The 27,653-nt window shown below is 42.0% G+C and overlaps 2 protein-coding genes across 7 annotated transcripts; both read left to right on the top strand.

Moving 5' to 3' along the window:
- Nucleotides 1-284: 284 nt before the first annotated feature.
- On the top strand, nucleotides 285-26,407 carry dvl1a (dishevelled segment polarity protein 1a). 6 transcript variants are annotated; one of them, XM_063463840.2, is made up of 16 exons: nucleotides 285-740; nucleotides 5,421-5,490; nucleotides 9,124-9,245; nucleotides 11,789-11,907; nucleotides 15,324-15,462; nucleotides 15,832-15,925; nucleotides 16,073-16,142; nucleotides 16,259-16,398; nucleotides 16,877-16,953; nucleotides 17,408-17,475; nucleotides 17,600-17,677; nucleotides 17,787-17,921; nucleotides 18,511-18,678; nucleotides 18,802-19,017; nucleotides 19,936-19,975; nucleotides 20,992-21,061. In XM_063463840.2, the coding sequence occupies exons 1-15, from the start codon at nucleotides 571-573 to the stop codon at nucleotides 19,938-19,940; spliced, it is 1,671 nt and encodes a 556-aa protein (XP_063319910.1). In that variant the 5' UTR covers nucleotides 285-570; the 3' UTR covers nucleotides 19,941-19,975; nucleotides 20,992-21,061. The 6 variants fall into 6 exon arrangements, 5 of the variants coding, with proteins under 5 accessions (XP_063319910.1, XP_065325707.1, XP_063319908.1 ...); XM_065469635.1 differs by lacking the exon at nucleotides 20,992-21,061 and adding an exon at nucleotides 19,258-19,307; XR_010091910.1 differs by lacking the exon at nucleotides 19,936-19,975 and adding an exon at nucleotides 25,755-26,407 and having other exon boundaries at nucleotides 286-740; nucleotides 20,992-21,798.
- On the top strand, nucleotides 25,710-27,653 carry tnfrsf9a (tumor necrosis factor receptor superfamily, member 9a). The gene is made up of 7 exons (XM_063464992.1): nucleotides 25,710-25,836; nucleotides 26,419-26,538; nucleotides 26,662-26,799; nucleotides 26,895-26,967; nucleotides 27,081-27,190; nucleotides 27,273-27,431; nucleotides 27,530-27,653. Exons 1-7 carry the CDS (start codon nucleotides 25,710-25,712, stop codon nucleotides 27,649-27,651), a joined length of 849 nt encoding a protein of 282 aa, XP_063321062.1. The 3' UTR covers nucleotides 27,652-27,653.

Consider the following 27,653-nt stretch of genomic DNA (forward strand, 5'->3'; position numbering starts at 1 on the left):
TAACTGATGAATAAATATCGGATGAAGGCTTGAACTTAAGTGACGCTGCTTTACGCAATAAGAACTGCAGTATAAAGTCAATTATAATAACAGGAAAGCAGTATCCATGCTTCATTGGGCCGCTGCACATCCTCCTTTGTTCCATGTCATGACTGTAGGCTACTGTGGAGGAAGCTGTGTGAGTGTGTTGTATAAGGTGGCCTGCGCACACCCCAGATACACCGCTAGATGACAGCACTGTCTAACCAATTAGCTTGTGAAAAATAGCAATATTCCCAACTCCATATCGCAAGGATGTGGACTGTCCCTTCCTGTTTTAGTGCCGAGAGAGCCACCGTACCGACTCACACTGGATCAGGAATACAGGCACTCATAACGCGATTATGCCTGGATTTTCGCTGTGTTTGTCAAAGGCACGGAGCTGTATTTTCCGTCGCGGGCTATACAGGGTTATATATTAGGGAATGCTGCTATGTTATTCTCCGGGTAGCTGGTAACATAGCAGGCCTGTTTATTGCGCTGCCAACCCTTTTTGCTTTCCCATGATTGTCCTCCCCTTTTCACACTCTCATGGCGGAGACTAAAATAATATATCACATTGACGAGGAGGAGACTCCTTATCTGGTCAAACTGTCTGTTCCTCCGGAGAAAGTCACATTAGCGGATTTTAAAAATGTCCTCAACAATCGGCCGGTCAACAGCTACAAATTCTTCTTCAAATCCATGGACCAGGATTTTGGGTAAGTGGCTACTGTCGGCGATCATTATTATTATTAGCCTGTTCGTGTGGCTCATTTGCTATTTGCTGCGGTGTGTATTTACACCTTTTATTACAGCTCGCGTTTTAGACAACATCAAACGATCCCGACTGCCAGATTGCTACATGTGCGCAAAACTATATAGAACCGTGTCTGTTTCCATGTCTGCTCTTGGCACCTGCTCATTATTACAGGCTACCCTGTGCTCAGCGGAGGAGACACTTGAGTGTTTGAAGTTGTACCAGATCTGTCCAGAGCCCTAATGACGCAGACCTGCGTGCATTACACAGAGCCAGACCCCTGCTTCTCATATTAACCTCAATATATTAACCATGTGGAATATAACTGTCAGAGCAATGCTGGCGAGGTCTCAATATTCAACTTCTCAGATTTCGTAATGGTCTATTTCCCAGTACCTGGTTATAATTTTAGCAGGGTTCGAAATAACCATTAAAAACATTTATATATTAATGAATTATATGGTTGTATTTGTTTACTAACACATATTGTGCACTGCAGGTGGATCCCAAGGCAATTTGGGAACCACATGGCAGTGATGGTGACTGTGCATCATCTTATCACCTTTCTGATTAATTCTTCTAGCAGCATTCAGTCCTTAAAGTAGTTGTCTCGCTAAATTTTCTGATCAGCATTGTAATATATTGTGTTATTACAGAGCTCCTAAGGAAAACATCAAAGTTAAATAATGCGTGCTGGTGGTGCAGTTGTCTGCCATCTAGTTATGTCCTACAATTCACTGGCTTTTATCATTTAATGTTATTATGAGAGAGACATGGGTAATTTAATTTACTAATGGTAATTATGATGTAGATTGTCTGTAGAAGCAAAATAGGGGATGTTGATGGGGACAGCATGCTGGGTAAAATAATGGTGTAGGCAAAAGATTTAAATGTGAATATTTTGTTATTTATCCTACCCTAAAAATGTAGTTACCTTCCTTCACTGGATCCTGATTATTATGAACGTCAAAACAGAAATATTTCCTCCATGTTTTAGTCTTCTGTTTCTTTTTTTTTCTGCCCCTCTTATTGTCAACCCATCCTGGTTTTCAGGCGTTACACCAGGTCTACAAAGCTCTCCAGTTCTCTCGGTCAGCAAGATCAACTTGTGTCAGGCCTCTGCTGAGGATGACATATTTGTGTCAGTGACTGTTCTCATTCCAATCTGAGGAGTCATACACGGGCCTACGTACATTAGTATCTAGCAGCGTAATCGCAAAAATGATTTGAGGAAATGCAGAGGCAGGCAGTGTCTACAGAGCCGAACGTCATGCATTTCCACTGCAGCCTGACCTTGTGAGGGAAACTGGCTCTTCCTGGTAGCAGGCTAGTCTTGGTGCGCCGCTTTGTCCCCAGGCCTGGCTTCCTGCCTGTCTCGCGCTGCAGGCCGGGCCGCTCACTGGGCCTCAGGTGATCGACAAGCAGATTATGGAAACAAACAAAGCGTGTTTGCTCTCTCCACATAGAGACATGACTCCAAGTTGCTGAACACACAGCCTCATAGGTTCTTTTCCCGCATATGCATTAACAAAGCATAAAGCATACAGTCATATTACACTGTGAACTGGACAGGGTGACTGCTCGAGTTCCATGTAGATATTACAAAGGCATTTCTACAAGCATTCCTGCCTTTGAGTTATGCTTGGATATTCAGGCTCTGTGAGTGCAGTGCCGTATGTTACTGGCACAGTATGGAAGCAAACTCAGTCAAAGGCACAGAGGAAAGCAGCGCTTTGTGGTAGCCGTGCTGGCTGTACTGCATACACACAGACAGTATGGCTGCTGGAGAATTAGCAAGGGAGGAATAAGACTGCTGAGCAGAGAGGGAAAACATCAAATCCCTTGCAGTTATAGACAGTGTTTGAAATGTAAATGAGCAGTCAGTGCAAGGTTCTCTGTAGTAGACCCCCTGGTGCGCAGGGGAGAAAACTGCCATTTTCTTATGGGATTGCTGAACTACATTTGTGTTGGCTATATCAGCTCTTTAAGGAATGGCCACACAAATTTGATAAACGGTTTGCGCCCCGGCCGCTTCGGCTTACCGCAGTGAACGTGTCGTTTCAGGTCCCTTTGGAATTGCATGGAAAACATGTAACTAGGGGATGTGGCATTTCCATCCACAGAACAGAGCACAGCAAATTAAGCGATGAACATTTCGTGTACACATTTCATACTTCAGTTGTTTTGTTTGTTTGTTTTTTTTGTCAGTAATATTCATTCGCTCATCCATATTCATAAGACAGGAAGCTAATTGGCTGGGTTGTTTTGAAGCAACCCACTTGGTTTTTTTTGAGACTTCAAGGTGATGATATGGCGTTTTGTCATTGCCACTGGTGGTGAGTGGGTTTGAGACCTCACTATAATGCAAGTCACAGAGGCACTCTGGAGCTGAGGAAGCAGCCAAGCTGAAGGTCTGAAAGAAACAGTCTTGTTTGTGCCTCAGAAAATAGGGGGCTGGTAAGGGGATCTTTCTCCTGCTGTAGTTAGAGGACAAAAATCTGCAGCTTTTTGCACAAACGCACTCCCGTCACTCCTTGCTTGCTTTTATCATTTACAGATTGTGACAGATTTGAAGATTATACCGGAATTTGATGTCATAGCATCAACTGCAACGATAACAATCACATACTGAACTGAAACGTATGAACTTTGTGATTTTAAGCGTCACGCGCCATTGACAGTACACTTGCTATTATTACCAGCTTTGCACATGGTTAAACTCGAATTGAGGTGTTTACTGAGTGAGACTCGGAGCCATATTGAAGTCAGTCTGTTCACAAACTTGTTTGACTACAAATATTTTGCTTCCCTGTGTCATTAGCATGAGCCCACCAAAGTCCTTGGATGGCTGGTCTGAGGTGGCTGGATTCTCCCACCTCTGGTTTCTGTTCTAGGCTGCAAGTTAACCCAGCCCTCCTCTGTCTTTCAAAGCATAAACAAACACATCTAATCTTTCCCAGCTACACAAATATCACCAGCGGCGGAATATTCCACGATCACCGGGGTAAATCTTGTCATTATCCTGTGAAATCTGTTAAGACCTATTTAAGCTGTCAGCCCTAAGAAGTCAGATCTTTGACAGCAGCCCACACCAGACACATTGCTTTCTAAACAGGGTTTACGGCGTGTGTGTTTGTGTGTACATTTGTGCGTCTGTGCTTAGGGTTCAGAAGTGAAACTAAGGCAGGTCCTGATATCAGATGGAAGATGTTTAAATTATCAGCTGTTATCACTGGAATTGTGTCTCGGCGCTGTTGATTTCATATCTTACAACACAAAGCGAAAGTATTTTGCACGCCAAAAAACATAAACTACACATGCACAGGTCAAATGTGTGAGTGGAAATCCTTATTTTTGTCAAACTTTAGGAAGAAGCAATCATTCCTATTTTATTTATACAGGCCACTCCCACATCCTCACAAGTCACTGTACAGCTGGTCATGCAGCTTGAGAGAGAGGATGCAAACACTTCCTACCTAACGAGCGGCCGGCAGAGTCGGCCCTCACCTCCCTCCCTTTTCCTCCCTGAGGTGGAACATGCCACAGCAGCAGACTCTGTGGTCGTCAGTTCCAGCCACAAGGCTACGTTATCTCTGTCCACCACTCCCAGCAATACAGCTCCCACAGCGGCAGTGCACACAAAAACACAACTAGCTTGGCTAATCATTTCAGTTGCAGGGACGTTCTGGCAAACAGGACGAGAAAAAAAAGCTGTAAAGTCGCTGTCAGAGACACCACTGCATAAAATCATCTTTGGATTTCCTGCTGCTCTCAAGTCATGCCTCTCCCTTTTCATGTAGCATGTTCAAAGCCAAGAAGCTTACGTGAGATCTCCACAGACTTTCAGAAATGCTTAGTTGCAGCCATTCCCGGAAAATCCTTCACAAAAAAACAATCAACATACAACACATAAAGTCATACAGGGAGTTACAGTGGAATCTGGTAAATATATTAGGATGTTAGAGCCCCGTGACTTGTGTCAGAGTGTGTTTTGCCAGATCGTCTCCTGCCCCTCAGCAAGCTCCAGGCCTGATCTGTGTGACACAAGCTGAGCAGGTGTGGTGACGGCTTGCTGCTGAACTGTTTCCCAGAGGGTCAAAGGGTAACTGGGAGGTATTTTTGTTGGGAATTTACAGCCAAACTGAAGGAGGCGCTCGCACAGGATCACTCTATTAATACACGCTTGACGCCTCGTTGTCGCAGTTATGAGGCATTTCCTACCTACACTATCTATCTATCTATCTATCTATCTATCTATCTATCTATCTATCTATCTATCTATCTATCTATCTATCTATCTATCTATCTATCTATCTATCTATCTATCTGATTTATAGTTCTCTCCCTTGTAGGCAAAGCTGTTGTCACATTGTTGTGCTCAGGGTAAGTGGTCTGATGGCCATGATATTTATACATCAAGGATAGAGACTGAATGCAGCACCACCGCTACTCTATGAGCTTGCTTCATGCTACAAAGGGTGCAAAGCTGATCGAAAACAATATTGAAAACGTGGCTTTCAGAGCGTGAATGTCACTCAGCGTGGGGCAACATTGCAGGTCGACCCATGCTGTGTTGTTGAGCCAACTCTGTGTCCGACCACTGGTTAGTGAGCCTGACTGTATCTGTCTGCCTGCTCCCTAGGGTTGTCAAAGAAGAGATCTCCGATGACAACGCCAAGCTGCCATGCTTCAACGGGAGAGTAGTGTCCTGGGTAAGTGAGATGGATGGCTCATCCGTGTTGCCCCTGTTCACCTGGCTGTGTAGTCTCAGCTCTATGCAAAGATATGTGGAGCACCCATAGATCATGTACATATTAAAATGCAACGCCTCCACAAAAGTTATCAAACGCTCTTCACCTTAAGCTATTGTTCATCTGTACTATAAAGGTGTGAGTGAATCCATTAGATATTAAACCAGGCCCTGTTAACAAAAGAGCTGGTTTAGGTTGACCATTAAAATGACCATTTACTGCAGGGGGGGGGGGGGGGGGGGGGGGGGGGGGGGCGGCGTCAAACATACACCCACCAAATCCATTCAGTGGTACAGTCAAGCTGGGTGTCTTTGCAAAGTGTAAAAATTGCATAGAAGTTATTAATAATTATAGTTTTATAATGAAATCTCAGCCATGTGAATAGAGCTGATGATGCTACTGGAGTGGAAGTTTGTTATTATTTTAGCTCATTTCTAGATCACAAGCTGTTTGAATGATAAAAGGTTGTTTAGTTTAGCTTTGGTGCCTTTGTAGATGCATGGCGATCAATATGTTGTCATTCACATGTAATGATAGTAACAGTAACTAAATGTGAAAGAATCTGAGACATATTGTTGGAATGGCTTTAGTTTTTCTGAAGTTATTAATCTGTTTTGTACATGGATGATAATTTACAGTTACTCTTTATGAACTATATGAGTTTGACAGCCCTAATCTACTGCAATCCTTTGGCCACATACACTCTGTATTTCTAGTGTTTTTAATTACTGAAGACAAACAGCACTGTGAACCCATGTCTACAGAGACAATAGACTATGCCAAACTAAATCAGTCTATCTTTATTAGAGAAGGATTTACACCTTAATCAGTCATATATATAGGACAAAGAATGTCTGTCTCTAAATATTGATCCAAAAGTAGCAGCAAAGATTTATAAATTAGTTTGAAGGTCTGTAATTTAATTTGCTCAGTGTCTTTTTGTTTTTTTTAACAATGTCTTGTATAGATCGTACTTTATTGATCCCTATGGGGAAACTCATTATTTTTCTTTCTGCTTAGGAAGGTCAGAGGTCAGAGAGAGCCACATGGTGGTGTTTGTGTACTTGTTAGCGACTGTCTTGCTCAATAACACTTAATCTTTGTCGATACTCTCTCACAATAGCCTTCACTTGTGATTAAGTGTGGCCAGACGATATAGTCACAGTTAGTCAACTGTTATATAACAGTTAGTCCTAATATGTACATGTTTCCTCATGATTGCGCCACATTTTATTGAAGTCCAGCTCCCGTTTTCACAAATATGTGTTACTATTCAAAGAGCTCTCAGCAGACTGATTTGATGATTTTACACTTTATTATGTATTCTTTCTTTCTTGTTTATCATTTTAATGTTAAACTTTGCAGGTGAAGTGACTGATGTATTAGTTTTAGAAAGAAAATCACAATTTGTGGTGTCGCTGCACAGCATTTCCTCTGCAGTCATTATTTCTTCCTTGTTAAAAAAATCTTGTGATTACAACACCTGAACACCGTATGTTAGCCACACATACTAACTGGACTTATTATTCTAATAGTTATTCAGACAATAAATCAATTAAAAATATATTAGATTCCACTAACTATACTACATATACGGTGAGTTTGATGTAGACTTATTTTTCTTGCATGTTTAAACATTTGAAAAGGAATGAAATTATCTGTGCTATTAAACTTAGTGTAAAATGAAAAGATAAACATTTGCTCGTGGGGCAATGTCAGATCAATCGTAATGCATTAATAATTAAGAATACTACCTATCGTGCTGGGGGAGCTGCAGAACCTAAGATGGAATATGGCTGAAATCATTTTACACTCATATTCGAACAATTTTTAAAGCTACAGTTTTGGGACGTTATTATGTAAATTGCCGCTGTAGTTTGTGCTTTTGATTATTTTATTGGTGATTTTAATGTAATTTAAAGACATACCCAGGGAGGGTCCTTGCAAACCAGATTGGGGTAGATTGAACTTAGACGATATATCATCCACTTAGGTTCATACTCCTGTCACCGAAGTGCAAACACAACAAAGAAATACTCTGTAATTTATCTGATGTGCTTTTTGGAATATGTGCCGTATTTGGGCCGTCAGAGATTCTGGCTGTAATATGAAGATTAATCTGGTCCACATATTTATTTCAGTGTGATTAGCAAGTCCAGTGTTTCCAAAATTAGTTACGTTCATTAAGTTAATTTCAATCATATATATTTAATCTCTGTAATATTCTGGATATTTATAATTGAGCTGTTCGTATATTAGAGCTATTTCTTATATTTTGTGACTTTGTAATATATTGTATTATTTAATTTAATTTTAATTAAATAATCCAGTGTGTACATTTTAAAGTATTTGGGAAAAAATATATCAGGAATTCTCTTCAAGGTCTATCATAAAAAACTCTCTCAAAGCCAGAAGGAAAACAATGTAATAAATGCATCCACCATATATGTCCTATACTAGCATCTTTACACTGACTGCCAGTCGGTTTTCAAATTGATTTTTAAGATTTTATTATTTAATTTTAAGGCATTGCATGGGTTAGCGCCTTCGTACCTTTCTGATCTTTTAAATTTGTACACTCCTTCAAGATCACTGAGCTCTGCGGACCAGAAGCTCCTAGCTGTCCTGAGGTCCAGATTAAAGCATAGAGGAGATCGGGCGTTTGCTGTGGCTCTGGAACAAACTGCCCCTTCACAGCAGGACACCCCCCCCCCCCCCCCCCCCCCCCCCCCCCGACATTAGACATTTAAAAACCCGTTTGAAAACCTGAAGTTTAAAACATTTTATTCTCTGGCTTCTCTGTTTTCTCATTTTATGTTTCCTTTGTTCAATTCTGTCAGCTTGTCCTATGTTTTTATGTCATTGATTTTTCTTTAGAATTACAGCACTTTGGTCACCAGCCGTTGTTTTAAATAGAAATAAATTTCTATAAAACTGGAGATCCAAGGACCAGAAAGAAATCTGCTCCTTCTTAGGATGTTTCGAAAAGAAAGCCAGAAAGTCAGTACACGGCAGGCACAGAAGGTGATGGAAATTGCAGTAACACTTATATTCTTTGTAATGGAGAAAAGAAAAGTATCCCACTCTTTATTTGAGAATCGAGTGGCACCATAGCGATACCTGTGAACCCCCAGGCTTGCATTAGAATAATCACAGCCCACAGAGTTGTTGGGCTTTCCTCGCCTGTCTGCTTTAACTTTCATTATTCTGGCTCAGATGAAAGGATGGGTCATTGTACATCATCCTTTGTACCGACACTCAGCTGAGTAAAAGCACGGAAGTCTTTTAAGTTTCTAAGTAGCTTGCAGTGTTTCTCAAGTTGTATATGCATAGCCAGAAGTCATCGGTAGGCCTTTTTGCCACATCTCAATTTCACAGCCTCCCCTGAGTGGACTCGCACATAAGAGACGTCTGTCTCCGGGTTTATCTTTGAGTTTGCGTGGTTGCAGAGTTTCTTTCTTCTAGTTCTATGTCTACACTATGCAGCCTATAGAATACAATAAAATATGCACGATATAACGTGTGCTTGTCTTTGACCTGAATATGTCTAATCTGTAACGAATAATTTTGTTTCCTCCAACCTGTCTTTCTCAGTTGGTCCTGGCAGAGAGTGCACACTCTGATGGAGGATCTCAATGCACAGAGAGCCATCCAGAACTTCCCCCACCCCTCGAGAGAACAGGGGGCATCGGGGACTCACGGCCCCCCTCCTTCCAGTGAGTAGGATGATTGCCGCTCGTCATGTATGCACAATTACACACACTTGTGTAGGCAGATGTATTCAAGCACGCAGCCCTGCGTACCGGTTGACCTTTTTATTTCACAGCACGCTATATGTGCTAATCAGAACGTGGAACGTGCCGCAGAGAGATTTATTGTCATAGGCTCACGTGGGGAGTGTAGATGGTCGCTCCGCCACTGTGTGAATATAGCATGAAGTATGTGCTAACACTACAGTGTGGGAATATGCATAGGCGTGAGTATTTTTCCCACTTGGGTATATATTCCCACCCACACAGCCATGGAGTAAGGCGTTACTCCGCTCATCTATGTAAACACGATGCGCATGCTGCTTGGGCGGCTGATTCTTGAAATAGCCTTGACAGCATAAACCTCTTCAGGCAAATACTGGCACTCAAGTGAGGCTCATTGTATTCAGTCACTAAGAGCATTCATCCATACTCTGAAAAAAAAAGCACATGTGGCCTGAATCATATTATTGCTTAAGCACTCAAAAATTGAGATTTTCTCAACGTTATGGCTACCTGAGTCCAGACTTTGCCTTAAAACCAGCAGATTTAAAAAATATAACTGTACTCACTAAGGAGAAGTCCCTTCCTAAATATAGCCAAAAGGGCTGGGGGCAGTGGAGGCCAAGAGTCATTGCCATTACAGCACTAGAGCAATATGTCTGAGGCTCTATATTGAGAACATGCAATCTGTCATGTCTCAGTGTATCTCTTTATCTACTGTTTGACATCTCAGCTCTCTTTTGCCCTCTATGGGCTGCTCACTCCTGTTTGGCTGTCATCTGGCCTGATGATTTTATTGTTCCCAGCCAGCTTTGACTACCGCCACCTTGTGGAACAAACAGCAAACTGTCTGCCGGCCCCTTTACCCGCCCCCTCCGTGCCTCGCTCTCTCTCTTTCTCTTTCGCTCTTTGAGTCAGACAGCCAGGTCTTTTTTACAGCATGGTGAATTCCCTATCGCGAACCTCCTCTCTTTCTGAAATGAATCCAGCCTTCCCCCCTGTACCGCTGTCTGCAAATAGCTAGAATATTATTACCACTTCATTTTCTCTTTGTGCTTTATTCATGCATCTCGTGTTTGTCGGCGTGAATGGCTCTATTTGATGAGCACACACAGAATAGGTGTTTTGGTCTGAGAATGGACACACTGATGTGCTTCTGCTCGGTAATCCGGATTAGCAGACATTAAAAGCACCCATCTCCATTTCCCAATGGAAGGAGGGGGCTATTGGCAGCAGGGAGAGGGGGTGGTAGGTGTGGGGATTGAAAGGGGGTGGCATTTGTTCACAGCTGGAGCCTAGCGCCTCGGATAATCTCCCACCAGAATAGCAGATCCGTCGGCTGGCTGGTGAGCGCCCTTTGACAGGTTTTGACAGGACTAACAGCGAGGCAGTCGCCACCGCATCGATCATCACATAGCTTTCTAATCAGTTCCACTAGAAATGCACCTGAAGTGTGCATCTTCACTGATTTTTGCATAAATGCACTGACCTGTGCTGGTGAAGCCGGGCCCAGGTGCACCCATTAGTACTCTGTAGCACGCGCATGTAAGCATGCCCAATTGAGCGCTTCATCCCGCTGAGTGAACACAGCAGACACGGCATCCTGTCTGGTCCTGAGATTTTAATTTGCATTGGTCAGCCACACGTAGGCACTGAGGTGTGCGAGAACATTGTTTTCAAAAGAGGAATGATGTTTGCTCACAGGTTTGTTTTTTTTATGCCTCTTTTTTCTGTTTATACACTTTGATTTTGACTGTTTGTGCGCGTGCACTGACATTTACACAGGTGTGATTATTTAGGTATTCAGGTGTCAGATACATGTTGAATACATGCCTAAGTGCGTGTGACTGACTGACAGGGTTGAGTAGAGTTCTCATCGGCTTCAGGTTTCCTAGGAGCCCGGTGGCAGTGTGAGTCCCTTAACCCTCGTGCCTGAGGCCACGGCGTCTCCAGCCCTCTGACAGAATAACAATCTGCCCGCCAGCTCTTCCAGAACCCCCAGACTCCTTCCAGACCTCAAGTACACACAGGCCGGCTTATTGCTCAGCCCACACCTGATCTACCACTTCTCACTTTTTATGCGATCTGTCATTCTCTTCTCTGTCTCTCTCCCAATCATGCTCCAGGCACCATCTGGGCTTTCAATAGGTCTCATTAATGCCAGTATTGTCCAGAATGGCTCCCTCTCAGGGTATCTGGTCATTAATGACACTTAGTGAAAAACACATCACATACCACCGAACAATGAAATTGCTATTTTGGCCAGAGGGACTGAATTTGAAACAGAGTCATGATATGAATTGCATATTCCCCTAAGGCTGGATGGCAGGCATACAGATATTATAACAGACAGAAGTATACTGTAGCTAGGGATTATGTTCGGGAGTGTTGGTCACAGGCTGGCTAGAGAATTAATTTGAAACACTTTCTGTGAGGCAGACTGAGATACTCTGTGTTTTGTACATCATTATGAAGCTGACTGTAGTTTTCCAATGTGTGTATTGTAGTGCCAATGCAGTGAGCAGTCGTGACGGCCTGGACACAGAGACTGGTACAGAGTCTCTCCTAAGCCACCGCAGAGAGCGAGAGAGAGAGCGTGCACGGAGGAGAGCTCGAGAAACTGAGCGTGAGTATTATCAGCCAGGAACAGATGGATCCCAAAAATGCAATTATCTTGTCATTTCCAACTTATTACTTTTCAGTACCTCTTCATTTAACTCTCATACGCCGCACAAGTCAATCACCAAAAAATGTGGACGGGAAGTAGACATGTATGAAAAAAGGTCCCTGGGGCTCAAGTGGTACATGTTCAACTGTAGCTATGTTAAAGCAAAAAGTTCACTGTATGTCAGCGTTTTTGGAATTGTTGCCCAGTAGTTGTCCTTCTTTTCTGTTTCTTCTGTGGCTCTCACGTCTGAAATATAACAGGAGAGTCTGTTGCAGTCATTGTTGAAATAAGAAATGTCTCCATTCCATCTGGAAAAGAAATTGATTGGATCTTGACTTTAAAAGCTCCTGAGAACTGTTATCAAGTGCAAATGCATCTGCTTTATTGCGCTGACATTTGACTACAGCAATTTCTATTACAAGCTCTTTGCTAGGAGAGGCACAGCACTTTCCTGCTTCTTCGCAAGAACTCCCATTTGCAGGCTCAGTGTTTTCAGTAAGGGAGGCTGTCTGTGCTATCCACAACAGAGAACAGGAAGGTTTTGCAGTGGTTACCCACATAAGCACATTGGTGATCAGTAGAGGTACCTGCTTTCATCCGGTTTCTGTCCCACACAGGTATTTTTGACAAAAGTAGTTGGTTTTTTGGCACCAAGTAATAAACAATCGCAGTCTGCCATTGTTTTCACTCACAGCAAAAATCACTGCGCTCTTCTCTCTCGCTTTCTTTCTCTCGCTCCCCCCTTCCCCTTTGTCCTCTCTTCACAGCAAGCCTGGCTCTTTGCATCCTGCGCTCCAGGCTCATTAACCAAATACTCATTAATTTATGTGGTGCAATTAGTATCACTGATTACAGCATGAGGTTGGGGTTGTATGGAGGGCTGTAGATGGGGAACAGATTTATCTTAGCAGACTATCTGCACATGAGCATAGCCAGTGATTTCATCGTGATCACGCTGGTGCACTCCATGATGATGCTTTTGACTTGGCACAGACATATTGCTGCTGCCGCTGCTGCTGACAGCCAACTGAACATCTGTTGTTTTTTGCATGTGAGAAGGATCACAAACTCAATGAAATATACATTGTTATCCACCCTGTGGTCTGTGTTTACTGACTTCAATCCAATCTAGACGCACATATACTTTCCCAGAGAAACTCTGAGAGGAGCTGGTTCATAAATTTGTGTAACAAGGTCCAAATTAAGTGTAATTCAGCTTTAATTTCACCGTGTGACACAGCGAGACGTAAAGACAGATACCTCCTCCCACCTCTGTGCCTCACTGCCTGCAGCAGCAGCAGCAGCAGCAGCAGGAATTCCCCTGTCACCTTATACACATGCGAGCGTTCCTCGCTGTTTTACAAAGATCGGTTAAAATGTTCAAACTTGTTCAAACTATTCTCTCTCTCTCTCTCGTCTTTCTCAGTTTTCTTTCCGCGCTGTAGCATTCAAGGATGAATAATGGAGCAGTTAAAAAATTTAAGAGGGAGAACAGGTGCAAGAGTACCTCATGGAGTTATGGGATATGATCTGTTTTAAGGCTGCCAGGTGTTCTGTATCTTAACCAGTTGTATTAGAGGACGACTGTGGCCAACAAAGGGGGGGGAAAGCGTTCCCGTGGCATTAAATGTTACGCTGTACAGAGCCGTCAGGATTTCAAGGCTGAGGTCAGAGAAGACACAGTTAAGCCTGAGCACTTATGCTTGTATTAAAGTATTACACAAAGCCTGCAAAACAGCTGGTGAACATAAACTACTCTCTGTTATGAAAAAGTGTCTTCAATTCATTTTCCTGTTCTTGTTGTAATAGGGCTGCAAAGCTTTTGTGATTTCAATCACTCGACAGTGTTTTCACCTGAGGAAGGGAGGGGAGAGGGCAGCTCATCGTATAAAATCACATATTATCTTCTCTCTGCTTTGGAGGATACCATCGTCTGATTGGTCAGAGGCAGATTAACAGTCATTCAACAGTTGCGTGCATGAGAGTCAGGGAGGAGGTAATACTTTCTCCTCACTCTCAGCTCACTTTCTCTGTTCATTGGAAGAAGGCGTGCTGTCAGCTGCGGTGAGAGGGATTTGCTGTGTTATTTCCCAGGATGGTGTTGGGCATTGGAATATTTTCTATTGTTTTTTGTGGTTAATTTAACGCTGGTGTTATTTTTCTGTTTTTCCAGAGTTATGGATAGTTGGTTAAAATAGGAAGGCTCTTGTTTTTTGAAGCAAGGTGACATTTTTATTTAGTAGGTGTAAGCTTTTATAGGCTGGTTCTGTTTATGACCGATTCTCATCAAAAGGGAGCTCGATTGATTATAGAATTATTTAGACTGCATGTTTTTCTCTTTAAAGATCAGAGTTCATACAAAACAGTTAATTGCGGGAAATGTCACAGCTTTCGAAAAGGTCACAATAATGCCGTGTTCAAAGTTTCGCATATTCATTCAAAACGTGACTTTGCTGTTGAGTCATAGCACTCGCTTCTTGTTTTACTACACCACTCTTGATAGATTGTCGTTTTGCGTATTCCCCATTTCTGGCACTTCCTCTATTGTAGATAAGCTGTGAAGTGTGTCAACAGCCAGCTGGTGGGCATAGACTGACTGGGGCTCAGGCTGGCTTTTTAGAGAGCAGCTAGCACAGACGGAGCAGAGCACAAAGACGCAGATTTTTCAGGCTGGCTTGGTGAACCTGCACACTTGCTTTTTGTTTGTTTTGTTTTTTTGTTTTCTCTGGCGCCAGTCAGCAGAGTGCGAGAGGAAATATGTTTGAGTGAGTCTTGACACTGGATGTCAGGTCCCTCTGCTGATTGAGTGTTTATGTGCAGTAGCTCGTCTTTCAAATGAGCACCCTGTGGGCGGAGCTAGCGATGGGAACTACTACATTGCTGGAATGTTTTGCTTGCTCTCGGCGAGTACGTTGGCTACCACGCCCTCTTCGCCTTGTGAGACCTTTTCAGCCAATCCGCTGTTACCCTGAGACTGCGCCACCTCACTGCCAATGTATGTATGGAGACAGACCTTGTAGTTTTCCTCTGATGGGAGGGCACTACTTTTTCTTGGTTTTCTGTAAAGTCTATAAATCCGTGTACTGTATTAAAAAAATGCATTTATTTTTCATTTTTATTGCTACATTTTTTTTTAATTCATGTCATTCCACCTGCAGGAGGGTCTAATTGAAGATATATTTCAGTTCAATGTCCACATCTTCCTGAGATCACAGTTTAATGCTTGTTGCAGATGATTTTTGTTTTGTATTCCAGCCACTCTCACTAACTCCTTCCTTCCTCGCCTTCTGGTTGCTCTCTTATTCTGACTTCACCCTGCAATGATGACCCCCTCTCCATCTGACTTACTGCTGCTGTGCACTTTTTCTTTACAGTCCCTCGCATCAATGGTCACTCCAAATCAGAGCGCACTGCAAGGGACTCGGCCATGGGTTACGACAGTGCCTCAGTAATGAGCAGTGAGCTGGAGTCCAGCTCATTTGTCGACAGTGAGGAAGATGAGGATGCTAGCAGGTAACTTCTTCTCCAGTTGTGCCATTTAAACACTTAACTTGGTCGCTTTGTCTTCTTTCTGATGTGATTTGTTGTTTTTCTTTTCATAAAAGCTGCAAAAACAGTGAAGAATTTGCAACAATAATTCAGACTTAACCATTTAAACTACAATCAGATATAGAAGCGTGTGTTAGAAATTAATTTAAATAGGAATAATAAGGCTAACAATTTATTATTGTGTTAAAACTGTATGTGTGTACATAGACCTTCACAGAGTTTTAAGGAAAATTCCCAATGAATATACTAAATATCTCAACCCTATCACTCTGGCCTTATTCAAATACCCTATTTAATGTTCCATCTTTTCCTTAATTTCACTTTCTTCTTCAGGCTCAGTAGTTCCACAGAACAGAGTTCGTCTTCGCAGCTGATGCGCAGACACAAACGGCGCAGACGGAGGCACAAAGTGGCAAAGATCGACCGGGTATGCACCTCTTAAAACACATCAGTGCCCCTGCTGAAATTGACATTGACACTGAGTGCTTGAAACACATGAATGAATTGTTTGAAATGGGCTTTTTGCCACTTTTATTCACAATATGCTCACTGTAACTTCTTCTTCCTTTACCAGTCGTCGTCTTTCAGCAGTATCACAGACTCCACGATGAGCCTAAACATTATCACCGTCACACTAAACATGGGTAAACCTGTTGCATCCATGCCTATTTTTTTACGTCATAGAATTTAATGTATAATTCATATCAGTACCAAAGCAAGTCTTTGTAATTTTATTCATCCCCTGCTTTAATCTCAACAGAAAAATACAACTTCCTTGGTATCAGTATTGTCGGTCAGAGTAATGACCGGGGGGACGGCGGTATTTACATCGGCTCTATCATGAAGGGAGGAGCTGTAGCTGCTGATGGCAGAATAGAACCTGGAGACATGCTACTACAGGTACGCTTCCATAACTAGATATTTGAACTGGTAATAATTGTGCCTCGAATTTGCTGTTGCAGTGACAACATCTCTCTGAGGTTTTGCTGCATGTTAATAATGACGGTTGTATTTAGTTCCCTGTTAAACTTTTATGTAAAACTTGGAATCCTGCCTCTCTTTTCCTTCCCCATCCTTTGTTCTGTTTGCGGCAGAAGTACACCCACTCTTAAGCGCGCGATGGACGCTTCCGATTTGTTGTGGCCCCGATACAAACAGTATAGGTTGTTTTATGACTGTGTGGGTTTATTCCATCAAAAGGAGCTTAGGATTTGCAGCCATGTGAACCCCTAAAAGAACAGCAGAGATTAATGCGTGCACAGTATAAATGCATAAACGCATCTAAGTTCTCTTCAGAACTTCAAAATAATATTTTAGTTAGTAAAACATGGTCAAGAAATGTAAAGAAATTACATTGTTGGTTTTGTCTGTCAATCAGGTGAATGACGTCAACTTTGAGAACATGAGCAATGATGACGCTGTGAGGATCCTAAGAGAGATTGTTTCCAAAACTGGGTAAGGACTCTTTCTTGGAAGATTATTAAAGTCAGATGAAATTTAATTAATATCAGAACCAATGTGCTGGTGAGTCATGGGGCTGTATAGAAAATCAAAGGATCTAAATAAATAGGAAAAGTTAGTTGAGAAACATGATGGCTGTTGATAATGCTGCTTGACCGTTGGACACTGTTGCAACTTTTCCTGGAAGTTGACCTTTCGTCTTTCAGTCAGTGTGGACTGCTCATCAGTAGAATGAGTAGTTGACATTAAAGGATTTATAGGAAATGAAAGCCATCGACAGCTTTCACATTTGACAAGTTTGATTATGTTACGTATTGTTATTCGCAGTAGAATGACAATGCGCAGTAGATTATTCAGCTTTGGTGTTTTTAAAAAAGGGAACAAGTACAGCATATTTCTGTGTATGATTTTTCTAAGAGTAACATTTATTTTCTATGTATTTCTCCAGCCCCATTAGTCTTACTGTTGCCAAATGTTGGGACCCATCTCCCCGAAGCTACTTCACCATCCCTCGTGGTAAGACAGACAGTGTGGTGTAATATTTGGAGCAACGCAAATGATGACCTGATAATGTTTAAACCATACCGTGTTCACTTTGTCCTATTTATAAAAAGTTTCTCTTTTTGTTTTATTTTCTCAGCTGAGCCAGTGAGACCCATTGATCCTGCGGCCTGGATTTCACACACCACAGCCCTAACAGCACCTTACCCTCACTATGGTAAAGGTTACCTGCTGCTTTGTTCCAATATAAAAGGTCACTTCTCAGTAACTGAACTATAAATGATGAGCTCATAATGATCAAAATTGTTTCTCTTTTTCCATCTCAGAGTTTGATGACTTGCCTCTGTCTGTAAGTAAAACAGATATGGCAACTATTGTCAAAGTGATGCAGTTGCCTGATTCTGGCCTAGAGATTCGAGACAGGATGTGGTTGAAGATCACCATTGCAAATGCTGTTATAGGTGAGAAAATCTACACAATGCAGAAATTTATATAGAAACAGTGGCTGTATTACTGTAAGCAATGCTGGTTACTTGGAAATGTGCAGACATGCATTGCATGCATAGTGATCGAAACCTCTGTGCTGAGTGTGAGCAATAAAAATAACTCAGTAAGGCTTTTTTTTTTTTTTCTTTAAAAAAGGGAATAAAGAGATCAGTAGGTTTCCTAGAGAGCACAATATTAGATTACAAGACTGAAATCAATTCAAATGCATGGTATCAAACAAATATAATTTTTTAGGTGGTTTACTCTTTCTAAACACAACAAACAACATCATATAAGTTTTTTTTTTTTCCAAGTCATGTAGACTCTTTTTTTTTTTTTTTTTTTTTTTGGTTTGTTTGTTTTTTCTGAAAAGCATTAGCATCATAGTTCTACCATTAGCTCCACTAACTTTATTCAAAAGTTTTGCAGCATTGTGCTGCTTGCCCTAACTATTGCAGTTGTGGTTGATGTGTGGTTGCTGCATATAAGTGGTATTTTTAGCATCTGTTCCACGCATCAGGGAACTGAACTTCATGTCCACGTGTGCATTCTTTGCCATGCTAGGTGCTGATGTAGTGGACTGGCTGTACTCCAGAGTGGAAGGATTCAAGGATAGGCGCGATGCGAGGAAGTACGCGAGCAGTCTGTTGAAGCATGGTTACTTGAGACACACTGTCAATAAGATCACCTTCTCTGAACAGTGCTACTATACCTTTGGAGACCTCTGCCAAAGTACATCCACTTTTCACACCTACATTAATTAAGCAGCTCACACATTTATGGCATTTTCTTTTTAAATAGAAGGATTATACTAACTCTGTCCCTCTCTGCTGCTTTTTTTTTTCTCTCCTCAAGACATGGCCTCACTCAATTTGAATGAAGGATCCAGTGGTGGAGGTTCTGAGCAGGACACTTTGGCACCACTACCTCCCACTAGCAACCCCTGGCCTCTGGGCGGGCAGCCATTCCCCTACCCTCCTTTCCCCACTGCACCCCCGAGCTTTCCACCAGGATACTCAGACCCATGCCACAGTTTCCACAGTGGGAGCGCAGGCAGCCAACACAGTGAGGGTAAGCAATAAGGAGGGGCAAGACGGGCCACGAGTTTTCCATCAGCCTATCGTTGATTAATGTAATATATTCGCTCAACATGCAACACGACATTAATGAAGTCTTTCTGGCATATTAACAAATGTCTGGCTCATGCTAATGTTAGCTTTACTGGCTCTCTGGGCAGGAAGTGGACATTGGATTGCATTATTCAATACAATATAAATATCTGTGTTCTAAAATGCGTCCTGTATTGTCAAGGTCAATCATGAGCATCTTGAGTCATGCAGCGGACAGCTCTGCAGTACTGGGTGTGTACACAAAACAGATCTGATCAACCATGTGATTATCAATCACCAGCTTGAAATGATCAACACTAAGTCCATGTGTCTCCATTAGTTCTTGAATGATCTTTTGTTTTGATTTTTGAATCAAAATGTGATGGTGCTGCATGGTTTTTGTTGTCTGCGCTGGGGCGGTACTTATAAGTAGCTGGCAGGGGTAATGTTGCTGTATATTTTTACTACGTAGCCCAGACAAAGGACGAGAAACTATATATTACCATCTTTCTGTCTTATTTTCATTGTTTTGAGTGGCTCATCCATATTTTAATTTCGCCCAGTTACCATTCTTTCGGTTAGTTTTGGTTTAGTTTATCAGCAAATTTTGGAAAGACAAGTGAGAAAAAAATGTCATGGTTTTCTTTCTTTGGGAGCTTTCAGAAAAGAGCAAGCATTCATGGTAATAAGTGCATGGGTGAAATTTTAGGGACAGTTTCTGCATATTTGCATATAAAGGATCAGTAACAGCCACCGGCGTTACGTTAGTTTGGAGCTAAAGGGGAAAGTGCACTAGGACACGACAGGTAGTAGAGGAACGACTGGGCTGGGAGGTGTGTGTAATTCTGTTGTTCCCTCTGTTTCTGCTGGGCAACGGTAGACTGAAGGAGGAGGTAGTCCCCGGACACTGGGGGGAACCGGTAAGCCTGCTAACCCCCTCTCCTCCTCTGCTGCTCTCTCTATTTTACCATTCAATCTTATTCTGCCACTCCTCTCTTTCTCTTGTGCTCAACGTTCTCCACGTCTCATACTGTAGCTTTAAGGTTTTTGTTGGGGTTTTTTTTTGTTTTTTCTCTCTCTGCCCGTCCCATAATTTTTCTTTGGTCCATGTGTATCCTGTCTGTGACTCTCCTGACGGCCGATTCTCCCTCTCTGCACCTCTGGGCATGCATTCGTACTGTGCTGGGAGGTGCATGATGCAGGATGAGCACTCTGAGGCTTGTGCTATCATTCTTGCTGATAGGGGGCAATCATGCACCACTTTACCCAGTACTGTTGGGCTCATTGTGGAAGGGGAGGTGTGGAATGTTTGATTTTGCAACAGTGTGATACACCTCCATTAGTCTGATGCCAGCAGTGTTTATTAACAGCATTGAGAGTTGTGACAAGTATTTTTACTGAGAAATTGACAACACAACAAATACGTCATTCTGCGTTGTTCATCAAGTGCTGTGTGGTAATCTTTCTGATGCAGGTGTGTCATGTTTATATTTATGATCTGTGACTGTTTCAGTGTTTGTATGAATATAAGAAAAAGCCATAATATCAGTTGCTGCATCAGAATTTGGGGCAGAAATCACTGAGATAATCATGTTTGCCCTTGACTGACTTTTGCTAGACTGCGTAACAAAAAATGTGGTCACACCTTAAACAAAGTGCAGTAATGTATTTATTAACATTGACACATTTTACTGTGTTTCAAACACGAGCACTTTTTCATGTTATGCTTAATTCTGGTGGAGTTCAAGAAGTCTTTATTAAGCTGATGTTTAATGTGTGACCTTTTGCCTTTGTTTATCGGTAGCCGGTCGTGAATCATCAGTAGCTGATGACTTGCAGCTGCTCACTGTGTATTTGTGGGTGTTTATATTCTATTGAAGTCTTAACCTGTTAATCTGTTTCTTTTTTTTCTTTTTTTCCCCTCCCCAATCAACAGGAAGCCGAAGCAGTGGATCCAACCCCAGCGCAGGCAAAGGTAGACGTTCATCCCCACAGGAAAAGGGTCAAAGGTCAACATGCAGTGAATCAGAGCCAGGAATCCGCGGAGGGCGGCGTGGTGACAGATCTGCCAGTCAAATGAGTCATCACAGCCACGCCATCTCTAGCCAAAGTCACGCAAGGTCAAGTCTCAGCCACAGTCATTCACACAGGAGCCACCCTGTCACGCAGAACAACCACCCCCCGTTCACCTACAGCCACGCCGCCTTTATTCAGCCAGGTCCAGGCTCCTGTGCCCAGAGCGAGCGAAGCCATGCCTCCTCCTACGGCCCCCCAGGCTTGCCTCCCCCTTATTGTCTGGCCCGTCTGGCCCCCAAGACCTCATTCAACAGTAGCACGCCTCCTGGAGCCCCACCTGGGAGAGAGTTAGCAGCCGTTCCTCCTGAGCTCACCGCCAGTCGCCAGTCCTTCCAGCATGCTATGGGCAATCCCTGTGAGTTCTTTGTTGACATCATGTGACAGAACAGTGCCTTTTAAACTCAGTGAGCACAAAACAGTTCTCCCTGATCCCTTTCAACCCTGTTCTCCTTTTTCCTCTCAGTCTTTTGACCATCTCTAAACTTCAGAATGTAGACACTGACTGGCCCTCTCCACAGCCCCCTGCTGTCTGTCTGTCCCTCTGATGTCCAAGCAAAGGAATACAGGCAGCAAGAGCACAACAGGAGTAGTCCTCTCGCACACAAGCGGGGGTCCTCTGGCTGAAAACCCTCTTTTGTATTGACGTGACGTGTACAGTTTGTGAAACGTGAGTGGTATTCAGTGTACTGATTTCTGTAAAGATGCCATGCAGACATTTTTGGGAGTGTGTACTCTACCTAGGATATTTTCTGTTCTGCGCCTTTAAGCTGGCTGGGCCTGGATCTCAATCCCCCAGACCCAGGCCAATAACTATGGCCTAGGAATCTTTTTCTGGGCATAAAACTCGGACTGGAACACCTAACTCATATTTGTGTATAATGCTACAGTTTAGCACACTACACCAAACCTCTGGCCCCCCTCCCCTTACGTCAAGGCGCTGCCACTGGCTTATTTAAGCTCTTACCTGCCAACTACTAATAACGCTAACCTTGATCAGTTCACGATCCGAGGATTTCCTTAGCTTCATAAGGGAGACCCTGTAGCCAGCCTTTAGTTCGACTAGGCTGCATATTGCATGACTGTCTCACCTGCTTTAAAGAAAACGTATTCATTCATTTTGTTTAAAGTATTACCGTTATTTGGGGAGGATGTTACCTCTTTCCAATGTTCTAAAGGAAGAATCCATACACTGGAACATTTTCGTGATGTTATTTATGTGATCCTTTTGCATTGATGGTGTCATACTTTGTCTACTACGAATGACTGACCGACAATCAGGCATCACTCTTTATGAAACAGTGGCCATTTCTCAATGTCCTAGGTGTGCTTTGTCGAATGTATCATTATTTGTGTCAGTGATTAAACCCTGACACCCATAACACTTAGTTTAAACATGTTTAAAGATCAGCAGGATTGCAAACTTTGGACACTCACCACAGCAAACTGTGAAAGCAAACTCAAAAAGGTTGATTAGATAAAGTAGTTTACAAAAGCATCAGGTTTGTTGAAAAGTCAGTGTGATAAAAGCCAAAGCCTCACATTGTTTGGTGGACATGGCTCTTCATACTGTTGAAGCTGTCACTTCTAGTTGTTGTGTTCAGAGTGACTTCAAGGGGAATCCTGGCTTTCAGATGGTGATCTCCTTGCAAAACAATGGCAAATCCCTGTTGTATCTACCTAAAATATAGTTACAAGAGGGAAATAACACACACGCTAGTTTTATGAGCACTTTCCCATTTTGTCCTTCCCTCCCTTTAGTATGAAGCACTGTTTGCAATCAAAGCTTTCTCTTTAATTTTCTCTAAAAAAGAAGAATAAATTGTAAATAGAAATTTATTATATATATGAATAAAAATATATATGTTCAAAACACTGTCTTCATTTTTCACCTCACCTGGAGACTGAGTGAAATGCCACTAGGTGGAGACATTGTTTTGTGTATATTATTGTACAAATTTGACAGATAAAATGATAAAAATGCGATTTGAAAATGTGCTTAAGGTGCTGTTGCCTGTTTTAATTCGAAAGCAGAGCTTAAAACATGCATTTCAAATGTATGACACAATCTCGTGGGTGGTTAGTGTTCATGACCGGCCTGTGGTCAGTAAAAAAGAGTCGCCTGAAGAATAGACAACCATTTACAATTATAGCCGAGATGGGTTAATATGTTGCAACAAAGTTTTAATGTTGGTTTTGACACTTGACAGTTAACACCCCTGAGTGGAGTTTCCAGTACACCAACTACGTGTACTTTCCCAGTGGGCTGGTGTTACTTGTAAAACGGCTATACAACAACAAGCCGACTGTATAGTACAGACCCCCATCTACTTGACCCACAACCACAGCCGCGGTTGCTGAGTGACGTCACACACCTACATCTATGGTGGGTGTGTAATAAAAATGCTCGTCAGGAAGGAAGTGCTGTGTAGGCAGAATAAGTTACTCTACTAGAACAGCAGCCCCCAGAAGAGCGCAATGACCTGTAATCGCCTTCGTGCTGTTTGAAATACAGGCCAACGGGTAAAGTGAAAACGTGTAGTCCCACATTAACAAAGCCTTCTGCCATGACAGTTCCAGGTTGACTGTGACTCTGAAGCTTATATCAGCCTACATGCAAATATGAGCGCACACTCATTTACCAGCAGATTGTGTTGCTAAACACCTTACCGAACAGCCCTAAAGTATTTCCCGAGCCACTATGTTAATTTGTGATGGGGTTTTACTGTGCTTCATTGCTGAATTTTTTAAAGAGGAGGCTGAGGAGTAAATGTGGGAAGGGTTTCTTAGGGTGCGTTGGCAGATGAGGTACAAACGCAGTCTCACAACACGCGCGACGTGACGACGCTATCGGTCGAGTGTGATGCATTAGAAAGTCAAAGGCATCGTCTGCGAATGTCACGAAGTATCATATGATAGTGAGATGTTACAATCATGACTCAGCAGACGAACGTTATGTGCATGTATTTATTTGGTTCGTTTTTCCCCCTTCGCACTTAAATTGGAAGTTTGAATTTAAGCATGAAGATGAGCTAGAACATCCCCAGATAACCTGTAATCACCTGACACCTCATCATTTGTCAGCAAATTTCCAGTGTTTTCCCAAACTCACACCACTTACTGTAAGGAAACGGTTCCTTTTTCAAAGGAAGTAAATGCTGCTGAGTTTGGGAAGCGCTATACACAATTGATCAAAGGCACCTGAACAAATGAAGGTCACTTTTAAAAGCACTACTTTCATTTTAGAAGAAATATTCTTACAACACTTTTAATTTCATTTTCTACCTGAATATTTGCCACGTGTGGTGTCTAATACAAGTGTTAGCCACCAGACACATAATGATCTTCTGAAGAGTCCGTGAGGGGGGAATTTCGAGACATTTTCAGTGCCCTTTAAATAAACTTATGATTCTGGGCATGATGTCTTGTCCTATGACTCATCTGTTAAATAACAATGACGCGTACTCTGTTGTGACTAAAATCGTATTTTAACAATTGTTTACCTAAATTAAAAAAAGTTTTATGCTGTACATTTTCTTTAATTTCACCTCAATTTTGCATTTCTTCAGTGTATATTGTATGTATACTATGATGCTATGACTCCCACGAGGAAGACAACGGTATTGTCATCCTTAAGCTTTGTTTATAAAACCATATAGACAAAATAAAGTCCAGGAGATTAAGTAAAAAAAAAATCCCCCTTTATGACTGTTTCCCCGTTAGAGACAAAACAGAAAAGTTACGATGAAGTTAAAATCCCTTTTATTTCTATTGTAGCGTGATAACACAGCCTTTCCACGACAGGTAGTTGATTCTAATGCTTTATTGGGAGACGATATACTGCGTAAGTGCACTCAAATAGAAGCAAAAGCTTCTAGAAAGTAAAGCTGCTATTTGAATTAACTTCACATTTGTAGGTGGAGAACGTGAATGTGCTATTGTAAACACATTGGGGCGATTGCATCTGAGTTCCAGGAAATCTAGTTTAGCCCTAGTTCAGACATTTCTATGAAGAACAGAGCAGAACAGATTTGAAAAGTGGTTCAAGTTTGAAGGCATGCATAACACGACATTATCACGGCTTTATTTGGTTACTGGTAGAGGAAAAGAAACGAATATTGTAATCTGACTGAGGAAAGTTTCGCTTTTCTTGCAGCCAGGGACAGCTTTATATCTTGGCATCTCTTTGTGTATTTTGAATGAATTTATTTTTTTAATAAATACATTGTAGTTGTATAAAAATGACTAAGACGAAAAACTGTCTATACATGTAGATGAATTGTACCACGCTGAGTCAGAGCTTAGTGACTGATCTAAGAAGACACGCCCCCCGCCCCCCGCGACGACACTTTTATAAGCGCTCAGCCGGCAAGAGGGTTAAAAACCTGACTGCTGAAGTCGCAACAATACAGTCTGCTTAATATGAGTGCAGAGCACAGAACGATGCTCACACAGATTTAGGTACAGAGAAAAGCCGAATTAGTGCCGTAGGGAAGAAATACCTGGAATAATTCTTCGATTGGATTAAATCAACTCTCTCCTGGAGTGGCTGTATCATCTTCAAGGCTGGAAAGCTGAAGTATGGCTGTAATCGCCTGGCTGATCGTTCTCTTTTTGGGCATCCAGTGCAGTGTTGGGGAGATTACTGTGGGCTGCCTGCAATGGGACCTAAAGGGGAGCGATGTTTGCTGTAAAAGCTGTCACCCAGGTAATAAAGAAAAAAAGATCCAGAACCTTATAAAAGTTTGCAGATAGATTCATTTATTTGTTTTTGTACAGCTGTGCAGCTTTTTTGTTTGTTTGTTTTTAACGGCGCTCTTTTGAATGAAACTGCATTTACAGTTTAGCCTACTGTATATTCATGAGTGAAATAAGAGAAGTCTTTTCTTCCACATTATTAAACCCAGCTATTATCTTTGGATGTTGAAAAAAAAAATGTGAGAGATTGTTTTCCAACCTTTGAGGAGTTACTCTGCGGTGGCCACATGCAACCAAAGATAGTTTCAGTGGTTTTTCACCTAATCCACAACAAAGGCAAGGATGATGCAGCTGATATATCCAATCATTGGGAGATGTCATTGACAGAATTTGTCAGTTTCATTCCTGTACATCCAGTGTAAGAGCAGTAAATATAGTTATTAAAGTTCAAACTTTTCTAGAAACCCCAATCCTATAACTTATGAACCTTAAAAAGGAAATCTTTTGTCATTTATTAAGATGTATTATAGCTTTGATGGAGCCAGTGTCACTGAAATTTATGTGTATGTTACTCCCTTGCTTATTTTTGCAGGAAATCGCCTAGTCGAGGAGTGTGGTCGAACCCCAAAAGACCTTTGTACACCCTGTGAGCCCGGGACCTATACAGTGCATCCTAAAAAGTACAGGTGTTACCCTTGTACACAGTGTGTAGGTATGTTGGTGCATTAATTAAGTCACAACCATATAAAAGCATTTCATCAGCAGTGTATTAAATTCTGGACTAATATAGAAATCTGTAGTACTACAAGAGCTTTTAATCTTTTCGTATGTTTAGGTGCTCAGGTCCTTCTAGAAGCCTGCACTGCCACAACTGATACCAAGTGTGGCTGTAGAGAAGGACTTACTTGTGGTGATGAAAGGTGTTCCTTCTGTGTGAAGACGTGTGAAAAAGGCTTTGAACCTACAGTTAATCGTAAGTAAAAGTACAAATAATAAGCTTTTAACTTTAGCCCAGACACCACACATGTTGGCTTAAATGGCAAATCAACTCACTGACTTTCTCCACAGGTGACTGCAGAAAATGTCCAAATGGAACTTTTAACGACAAAGTGCACCAGAAGTGCAAACCCTGGAGTACCAAGTAAGATAATACCCTTTACTAAACACCACCATGTTTTACTGTTGCTGTAATAAAAGACTTGATAAATCCCAGAAAAGTCACAGGAAATCTTTTGTCACGCTTGTTTCTCCCAGGTGCTCCAATCCAAATGAGCAGATTGAGTTCAAAGGAGATGCATTAAATGACATTAAGTGTGTTCCAGTTATAACTGAGAAAACACGTGGCCAAAAAGATGTATCATCTGGTAAGTCATGATTCTTTTTCCTCTTATCACACTGCTTCAGTTCTGATCTAAAGTTGATTATAATGGTGCTGTTTTGAAACAGATGCTCAGGACCCGATATGGCCACTGTTTGTTATCGTTGGCATGCTTGTGCTGTTCCCCGTCACCATCATCATTATCATGATCGTGGCTGTGAAAAACCTCCAGAAAAGAAAGAAGACAAAAAAGAGAATTCATGAAAAAATCATTGTAAACCCTACAGGTAATTTCTCTTGCATTTCATGATTAGGTAATATATCATCTGAATCATAGTGATTAACTATTTTAATTGCTTACTTTTTCCCTCTTTTTCTCCTTCAGATGATCCCAGGACATTAATTGCAATAGAGTGCAGTTTCCATGAGGCTCAGCAGGAACAGGGCAGCACTTGCAGCTCAGAGTCACTGGACTCTAAGGACTCTTCAGAGCAGCTGATTGCATGAAT

This window comes from Pelmatolapia mariae, linkage group LG20, assembly GCF_036321145.2.
Source record: "Pelmatolapia mariae isolate MD_Pm_ZW linkage group LG20, Pm_UMD_F_2, whole genome shotgun sequence".
NCBI classification, from domain to species: domain Eukaryota; kingdom Metazoa; phylum Chordata; class Actinopteri; order Cichliformes; family Cichlidae; genus Pelmatolapia; species Pelmatolapia mariae.